Raw genomic sequence first — 10,094 nt, 5'->3', positions numbered from 1 at the left:
TTCTTTGGGGTAAAATTTTACCGTGACAACTTTGATTGAAATTTTAAACAATTCTTTTGTTTACATATAGTTTTTGTTGATGTTACTGCAGGACAGGTACCATGATGGTGGTTAGAAGTTGCTCTGTTCACATGGGCTTTTTACTTCAGGATTAGCCGTTACAACGGCACAAACGGTAGAGCACATGACGCTTACTGAATAATAATTTGTATTCTGACTGAAGATAGTGGTTTGGTTTCTGACATGGGCCCTACAAAACTGCTACAGGTTATCACAATGTCAATCATTCGGTTTTAGTGTGCAATTATTTACTTTTCTGCATCCAGATATTTCAAAAGAGAACGGCAAAACATCTAAGAATGGATTCCCCCCAGTCACTAGTGTATTGACACAGAAATATTATTAATGTCCTATAAGTTGTTCAATACTTTTTTGGAGGCAGCCCTTGCTATGCTAACTTCCTGGTCGGTCTACAAAAATACGTTATCACTGAACCACACCACTATAGCATGCTAATTTGTTCAACAGGTGAAACGGACGGTCAGCATTCGGTCACAACGGTGTAACATTAGTCCTATTTGATTAATTTACACCAATAATTGAATATTTTGCCAATACTAGCAAATATGTGTGATGATTTAGGAGGTTTTGGAAAGCGTCAATGGGAAAATAGATAGAAAAAGTACAAGTATGGGTCATCTGCCACAAAAACTGTCCTGTAGTCAATGGCAGGCGGATGGTTTCTGTTCATCGAGTGAAAGTAGCAATTTTCAGAAAGTGCACCTGGAGACCAATCATAGCAACCATGGAAACCTCAGAATCACCCTGGGCTTTCACATTTCATTAAACTATATGACATACAACTATTATTATTGTTGTTCCCAGCACAACATAAAAAAATAAAGCCCCTAAAACTCGACTTTGACAAAAGGTGTTGTGTTTAAAAAAATCATATTTCTATTGAGTGCAAAATAGAGTCTTAAATCATTTTCAATAATATATCGAAATGCGTGAATGGCACGTACACTGACTTTAGTCCTCCAGTGTCCATATGGACAGCATCTGGCTCTGCAGTTTACGAAGACAAAGATTGATTTTTTTAATAGTAAAAAGACACAACATAAATGTTTTCTGCCGTATGTTTACTGGTCCTCATCCTGTACTGTCAAATGTTCCATGTTACATCTTTTTTCCTAAAGAAGGCACATTACACTTCACTGCAGTCCATGTTAGAAACGCTTCAAAATGTGATTTCAGGTATTTTTCCTACAAAGAACAAGAAGTCTTGATTTTAGGATGTTGTAAGAGGGACACAGGTCACTTATTACTTCACTATAAAAAGTAATATTGCATAAAAGAAATACTCTGTTATCTGTAAAGTCCTGCAAAGTGTTGTAAAAGTACAAATGGCATGAAAATATACCTGATGCACCAAATGTAAAAGTACTCATTATGCAGAATTTTTATTTCAGAATAATGAAATGTTAGTGTTTTATGAGATGATGCTGTAGCTCGAAAAGGTGGAGCTCATTTTAAATGGTTATATGGTTAAGCTTCTAAAATGTTACTGTTGGGAAACTTAATCCATAATAATGTTTAATAATATAATTCTATCTAATTTTGTAAAATCATCGAATAAATGGGCAATATTTGTCTCCAATTGTAGTGGAGTAGAAATATAAAGTAGAATAACATTTAAATACTCAAGTAAAGTACCTTAGAATTGTACTCAGGTAGAGTACATGAGTTACACAGATTATATATTATATATTATTCTGAACATTTTACATGTTGATTACTTAGAATTGTAATACGGGATATGTAACAGAGTTTTTCTACAATGTGGTATTACTACTTTGACTAGTAGATCTGCATACTTTTTCCACCACTGCTCAAATCAAATACTTTTCCATACTGTGTAGGAAGCCTAAGCTACTGTCTGTAAAGTAGGAGTAACATTTCCACCATGAAAATATATTCTGAAGTGTGTCTTACAAAGACAACTCTAGCTACTGTGCAGAGTGTGAGGTGTTTTCTTTAGGGGAAAGAAGATGTTATGAAACCATGTCGGTTATCGGGGGGGGGGGGGGGGGGATTTATATTTCTTAAACATTCTGTCCAGTCAGCTCTTCCTGTGCTTCCTGTTGCTACAGTTGGGCTGCTGCTGATGCTTTTCTCAGTCTGAATCTTGTCAAAGATCTTTTTTCCAGTTTAGGTCCAGTCACCGTGGTAACCTGTGTGCCGTCAGTCCGGTAATGACGGCAGTATCTGCTGGTATATCTCCGTCATGTTGAGTTCCTGGAAGGTCACGCTCAGCTCCGGTATTGACTCGTAGTTCTTCACCACAAAACCCTGGAGCCTGACGGAGACGTGGAGAGGAACACAGTGTTAGCATGTGAGGAAAACTCTAATCAGGCTTGGGGAGTACCGGAGTACATGCACCAGGAACACTTCATTAGATTAAATATTTAGATTTGTTTAAAGGGAATTACTAGCAGGGTTACAATATCTGTTACATTTCCTTTGAAGTAAAGAATCATGTATATTACAGAGCAGGCTTACACATTACAAGTCTCAAAGCCAAGAGTGAAACCAGTTTTGAATGCTTCTTTATTCTCTTAACAGTAAATGGAAACATTTTTGTTAAACATTATAAAATAAAATAGCATGGCCTAGGCTATAATTTGATCTGGAATCCTTTTAATTCTACTTTGTGAGATATATTGTTCTGTAGGCCCTTACTTTTTTTATGTAATTAAATCCATACAGCTACTAAATGAATTAGCTTTAAGGTTTTTCACTTTCTGGTGGATATTTATTCTAGTAGAGGAATACATTTTTAAAGTAACCCTCCCAACCCTGTGAATAATCAAACTCTGAAGCTTTGCAGTGATTTGTCTGTAATCCATACCCGTGTCCACTAGGGGAGACAAAGGGCTTTCGATGAGGACCTTCATCATCCTCTCTTTGCACTTCCTGCCTGAGGAATCCACGTCCACCTTCACCGTCTTCAGGAGGCGACAAAACTCCTAAAGAGACATCATCACAGTCACAATCCAAAAAAAAACAAAAACCCTACAACATTAATTCACCGCAAGTAACTGTAGCAGAAGAAACCAAAAATACCAGTTATTTAAATATGGGTTATAGCCTTTATGAAAGGACTCCCTGTGACACTCTGTTATTATAATGTGAGACATTACTGACAGTTTGGGCTGCTCTCACTAATGCTGGACAGACAATGTAAACAACAGCTTGATTTAAACCCAAACAGTGTTGGTGTTATAAGGACTACACATTTTTTTATTATTATCTGTTTATTGCTTCTTGCCCATAGACTGAAGTTGGAATAGACATAAATCATGTTTTCTCTTTTGGACACAACATTATTTTTAGATTCATACATCTTTTATCTTTTTTAAGAAGTTATCTGACTATTTCTGTATTGGTATATATTTGCATTTCTTCAGATATAAAATACAGAGCAGACGCTGAAAGATATAGTATTCTACAAACTAAGTTTACCTGCACTGCCTTGTTTTTAATCCATTTACATTTAGCAGCATTCTAGATGCCAAATTATTATTATTCTCGTGTCTAGAGCGAAAGAGGAAGTCATGTGACGGTATTATGGAGTGACAGGGAGGAGGCTGGGAGGATGGGAGGATCAACAGAGCCTCTGACTGACACCAGAGAGGCTGCTTATATCAGATTGGCTTTCTATAGGGGGAGACGCTACAGGGGTATAGGGTCAATATTTAAAATAATAAATATCACCATGACACTTCTCCAGCTGATTCCTTACATTAAGGAAATTATATTCATATATCCAGTTTTCAGAAATTGTACGTTTAAATTTGCTTGATCTTTTTCAGAGCAGAAATCCAAACTTTGGATGAAGCCCAGTTCAAGATTCAGGTAATATTTTGTTGACATATTAAGAGTCAACGTTTTTTACTTGATTTTATATATTTCTATCACTCTTTGAATCATAACATTTCTGTTGAAAACAAATTATTGGCATTTTACCTTCAGAATACAGATAGGAATGAACCTGGAAAGTTTGGTGTTTATACTAAAGAGTTAAAAGATAGTTTCATAAAGTTTGCAAGACAAGAAACACTATGGGTGAAAAAAACTTTAGCAGATATAACCATGGAATCCCCCCCTTTGATGGAGTACTTTACGTCAGGACATGTTTTTAAATTAAAAGTTTATCTAAAATAGTACATTTAATTTCATTGAGGAGTTTCTGTTCAACCTGAGCCTGAAGCAAGGGAAGGTACCACTACTGTGGAAGATGTCCTGTGTGGTACCCGTGCCAAAGAACCCCCACCCCAAGGACTTCAACAGCTATTGTAGCTGTTGTGGGACGAATAAAGGTATTCTGATTCTGATTAATATGCAGATGAGGCATTAGCTAATGCTTATTTATTACGAATTCTGGAGAAATGTATAGAGTAAAATAGACAAAGTACTTTCTTTCACTACTCAAAACAACACAAAACAGCCTAAAGTTGGCCAGAATATGAAAAAAACATGGTTATTTCTGTAAGCAGATTTAATACATTTTCAATCCATAAGACAGGGCCTTACAGTTTGTCCAGTATACAGGAAATACAGTATACTGTCTGTAAGCCTTTGTGTAATGCCATGTGAGTTGTACCTTGATGCTGGGCCTGGCTCCCTGCAGGATAACCAGTATGCTGCGTCCCAGTAAGACCCTCCCAGTGAGCTGCAGCTGCAGGCTCCAGCGCTGCAGTAGACCGATGTACCGGCTCTGAGAGCGGATGTGATCCAAAGACAGCACCGCCGTCCACTCCTCCTCTTTTTCTACCTCTTTCTTCTCCTCCTTACACTTCTCTGGCACCTCCCAGCACAACTGTTGTTAACACAGATCAAATGCTGATAAGAAGAGCATTATTTTAATGTAAACATGTTGCTAATTTGTTTATTTACCTGCAGCCACTCCACAAGCTGGTGCACCATCGGCTCTGGAGGTAAATCCGCAGCCTGATCCAGCAGCTTCTGTCTGATGTCCTGACACTGAGTCCTGGAGAGACTGGTGGAGCAGACGGAGATGGCGGGGGGACAGGAAGGGTAAGAGGGGTGCAGGTGGAACAACAGACTCACGTCCAGCCTTCTTTCTGCTCCCACCGTACTGTTGATCTGCACCATGAGTCCATCCTGAGCTGGGAGGCACACAGAGACATATTCAAGCACTGCCACAGCCTAACAGATGCTATATATTGGTTTTAGTTCACGGACCCTGAGGCTACAGTATCATATAGCTTTGAATTGTATCATTGAAGTTTCCAACCCCATGTCTCAGGGGGACCAATGATGTATGATTAGCATAAGGGAGAAAACAATAAACGTTTAAAAGTAACATAACAAATCTTATACTTGAGGTTGGCAGATTTCACACACATATTTGAGAGGTTCTAAGTCCTTCCAAAACAAATGAATACAGAGCTAAATCCCAGATCTAATGCACGTTAGAGGGTCTTGAGCATGTTTCTCTTCAGTGATCGTGATGTTATAGTAAATGTTTCCTTCTTTCTTGTCTTGAATATTTGCTCTTGTAGATATTACAAATGGAGCTGCTGTGATGAGAGAAACATGTCAGACTCAATCTGGCAATAAAGTTTTATCATATGGTAAAATGTCTGTACTTTATTTTGTTAAATATTGGTTTTTACATATAAGATACATTAACTCTAATAACAAACACAAAAGTGAGTGTAAAATATTATATTTGGAGTAAATCCAGCAGCTACCCTGCAGTATACAAAGCCATTCAAACTAGCTGCACCTTTACCAGCTCTGAGAACACTTCAATGATCAATAATTATAAAACATATCAGAGATATTATTCTGAAATGGACCAATCAAACAATCACTACTTTTACTGTCGCTACTTTAAGTACATTTAGATGAGAATACTTTCTACTTTCACTGGAGGAACATTTTGAATGCAGGACTTTTACTGTGACAGAGTATTCCTACACTCTGGTACTTCTACTTTACTCAAGTACAAGATCTGAGTACTTCTACTGTTACTCAAGTACAAGACCTGAGTACTTCTACTTTTACTCAAGTACAAGATCTGAGTACTTCTACTTTTACTCAAGTACAAGATCTGAGTACTTCTACTTTACTCAAGTACAAGATCTGAGTACTTCTACTATTACTGAAGTACAAGATCTGAGTACTTCTACTGTTACTCAAGAACAAGATCTGAGTACTTCTACTTTTACTCAAGAACAATATCTAAGTACTTGTCCCACCTCTGCTTGATGCTGAAGGCTTCAGGTTCATATGTAGATAATATCCACTTATATATTATGTTAGCTGTAACTTAGCCCTTCAATAGTGTTTTATTTGTCAGATAGTTTACATATTCCTTGTTCACGGCCGGCTTTTATTTTTACAATCTTTTTGTTCAGTTACCTGCTATTTTGAGAAGTTTATATTATGTAATTGTTTCTTTTCTACTCTATATCTAATAACGTGCGTTACCTGTTTTACATATTGCTTAAACGAAAACTTTTGCCAATTTGGGATCAATAAAGTATATCTTATGTTGTGTGTTGACAGGGTCAGTGTTATTAGATGAGATATGAAGGCGTTTCAGTGAGAGCTGCTCGCTCACCAGCCCGCGGTGTGAGTATGAACTCTCCCTCCCTGCAGTAGATGGAGGACAGCACCGACACCTCCTCTAACGCAGTTTCAGACATGACCTACATATACACACCATGCTGCTGGCGTCTACACTTCAGAGACACGTTAATACAACACGGTATTTACTGACACACTTCACAAGCTTCATATGTTGACAAGCGTGTCCGCTTCTCTTTACCGTCCGGGTAGCTCCGCCTAACCATGTTCTTTAGTTCCGCTTCCTATTCACTTTAGCCAGAGGTGGGAGAAGTACTCAGATCTTGTACTTGAGTAAAAGTAGAAGTACTCAGATCTTGTACTTGAGTAAAAGTATAAGTACTCAGATCGTGTACTTGAGTAAATGTAGAAGTACCAGAATGTAGGAATACTCTGTTACAGTAAAAGTCCTGCACTCAAAATGTTTCTCAAGTAGAAGAACACAGGACCATAAAATATAAATACTCAAGTAAAGTATGAGTATCTCAAAATTGTACTTAAGTACAGTACTTGAGTAAAATTACTTAGTTACTTTACACCACTGACTCTAACCTGCTCTCACTCTCAACTACATGTATACCTAAAAAAAATGACCTTTTTGCAAGCAAACATTAATTTGGGAGGGGACAACACATATTGCTGTTACAGAGGGACATATTCATTTTTTCCCCTTGCTTTCAATTGTTTTCGGCAGCCAGAAAATGTAGGCTACTGAAGACAATGACAAATACTAGACTCAACGCTGTTTTCACTATTATACATCACAACAATACTACATGTAAGTACTTTGGGTAGAAATACAAAAAACAAGCAACCATATCAAGGTAAAAAAAAAAAAAATGTCTATTGGATTTTTCAGCAAAAAAAAGAATTTTTAATATTTATAAATTGAATCCCAAATACATAAATATAAAATGTATTAAAATGAAATAATATAAAATGGGTTAAGATGTTACAAATGTGCATTACTTAGTTTGCCAATGACATTTGTGTTCCACTAGCCCTGTTTGCAATGATATTATAATGGCAATATTACATTGCATTTGGCTGACGCTTTTATCCAATTTACGATTTGCGATTTACAATAAGTGCAAAAATCATAGACAATCAAACTCAGAACAACAAGGAAAGTGCAGATATATTCACTTCAAGCAAGTCCTACCATAGTAAGGGCTTGTATATTTGTTACAAGGCCTATGCTAACTCTATAAATTGCTTATTTAAAAAAATCTAAATACCTCTTTATTGTCCCTGTTTCTGAAGTGAACATGTGTAATTATCTCCATATTATGTCTCTCAGTCCAGAGGGGCAGCAGTGACCTCCAACATTGATACCATGCCAGGCCACAGGTGATAAGTTAGGAAGTCTATTTTACAACTTCTTTATTTCATAAAATGCATTTCCAATCTCTGGTTACAGTTAGTTTCCAACCATTTTTCTCTTCCTCAAATAACGCTGTTTGAAAGCATATTTGTTTACATTGTTGGACAAGCAATGCATAGAAATGAGATTTATGAAAACAGGATCGCTTTTACATCTTAAAAATAGGATTAAGGTTAGGAACTAAGGAGGACTACATTTTGAGTTTGACTTATGAAAATCTTCCCCATACTAAGACCAACTCAGAGCTGCAGCAGATCTGTTCTGTCAGGCGTCCTATGACGTCTCATTTTCTCCTTGCAGCGCCTAATTCCAGATGTTAGATCTCAATCTTCATCCCTTGAGATCCAGCCTCTCCTTTTCTCTCTGCCACTCCCCCTCTTTCTGTGGTTGTTCCATTCCCCTCAATATGAACGATGTGTCTCAGTCTTACCTTTTGTCTCTTTGTGTTCTCTTTCCAGCTGTTTATGATAGCCCATCTGCTGCCTGATATCCTTCCAGACCAATGCTTCATATTATATCAGTCATCTTCCTGATTGTTTGTATTATACATTTACTATCTTGATTTATTCTGTGCACAAGACATCTATTGCATGTCTGTTTGTCCAGGGAGATACATCCCTCCTTAGTTGTGCTTCCTGAGGTTTCCTCCCATTCCCCCACATCATTAAAGGGTTTTTTGGGGGGATATTTTCCTTATATGAAATGAGGGTCAAAGCCAAGAGATTTTGGATCATTTTAACAATGGAAATGTTTGGTCTCAGATGTTAAAATGCATGTCAGGTAGAGAGGAGGCATGCTTGAGGAGCTTTAAAGTGAGAATGTGTTAGTCTTTTCTGCACTGGCGACAAAGAAAGGGTGATACTAAATGATATGCCTTCATATAAACAGGGTATAAGCCATGGAAAAGTAATGGGCTGGGTGTGAAAAATCCATTGTCTGCAACCATTGTACCATTTGAATTAATGATATATTAACCGGTGTTATAGTGTTTAGGCTTATTTTGACTAAACATCTATTTAGAATCTGTGCATAATTAGGTCATCACTTCTACTGTATTTATTTCAAACACAACAAACCAGTTTGTTTTTATTTCAGTCTAATGCAAAGCAGAAAGGGAAAGTGTTACATGAGAGGCCACTAAAATGACCATCATCTATAGAATGTGTCCTCACAAAGGCGTATAAGGAAGCTAAAAAGCTCTGTGGAAGCATCTAGTCAAATACAAACCCTGCAAACATACATCTAAACTTTAGTGACTTTTACTACACTACATATAAATATAAGTTACTGTCCAGCTGCAGTATACAATAATTGAAATTAGCTGTACCTTTACCAGCTGTGATAAACACACTATCAATTATCACAATCCCGTCATCTAATATATAATCTATTGGAAAAGAGATGGGAGGAGTTTATTTACTTCTGGTAGCCTACTTTTTAATACCAATACTTTGTTCCTTTACTTAAGTAAGATTCTGAATGCAGAACTTTACTTGTTAACAACTATTTTTGTATTGGTACTTTTAATTAAGTAAACAATCTGAGTTCTTCTTCTACCACTGCATTAATGCAGCAGTTGTATTGCAAAATGTAGTCTTAAAAAGTGTTTGTTGGGTACTGAGTTTGAACCAGGATGCCCCGGATGATAAGAGGTTGGAGAAGTACTCATATCTTTTACTTGAGTAAAAGTAGAAATACTAGAGTGTAGGAATACTCTGTTACAGTAAAAGTCCTGCCTTCAAAATGTTACTCAAGTAAAAGTATTCCCCTCAAAATGTACTTAAAGTAGCGACAGTAAAAGTAGTCATTGTTTGATGGGTCCATTTCAGAATAATATCTCTGATATGTTTTATAATGATTGATCATTAAAGTGTTCTCAGAGCTGGTAAAGGTGCAGCTAGTTTTAATGGCTTTGTATACTGCAGGGTAGCTGCTGGATTTACTGCAGGTGAACTAAAGTCTGATTTAAGGGCTGATTATATTTACCATCATTCATCCAGATCTGTAAAGTAACTAAAGGGATTTAATACATGTAGTGGAGTCATGCACA

The 10,094-nt window shown here is 36.9% G+C and overlaps 1 protein-coding gene across 1 annotated transcript; it reads right to left on the bottom strand.

Annotated features, from left to right (window-relative positions):
- Positions 1-57: 57 nt before the first annotated feature.
- rwdd3 (RWD domain containing 3) lies at positions 58-6,862 on the bottom strand. The gene is given in 6 exon segments (XM_063881679.1): positions 58-2,359; positions 2,912-2,924; positions 2,927-3,029; positions 4,667-4,882; positions 4,960-5,192; positions 6,656-6,862. Coding segments are annotated over 6 exon segments (765 nt in total). The 5' UTR covers positions 6,741-6,862; the 3' UTR covers positions 58-2,244.
- Between the last annotated feature and the right edge of the window lie 3,232 nt (positions 6,863-10,094).

This window comes from Eleginops maclovinus, chromosome 4 (assembly GCF_036324505.1).
Source record: "Eleginops maclovinus isolate JMC-PN-2008 ecotype Puerto Natales chromosome 4, JC_Emac_rtc_rv5, whole genome shotgun sequence".
In the NCBI taxonomy this organism is placed as follows: domain Eukaryota; kingdom Metazoa; phylum Chordata; class Actinopteri; order Perciformes; family Eleginopidae; genus Eleginops; species Eleginops maclovinus.
Note: the sequence above shows the minus strand (reverse complement) of the source record. Positions and strands in the feature narration are given on the sequence as shown.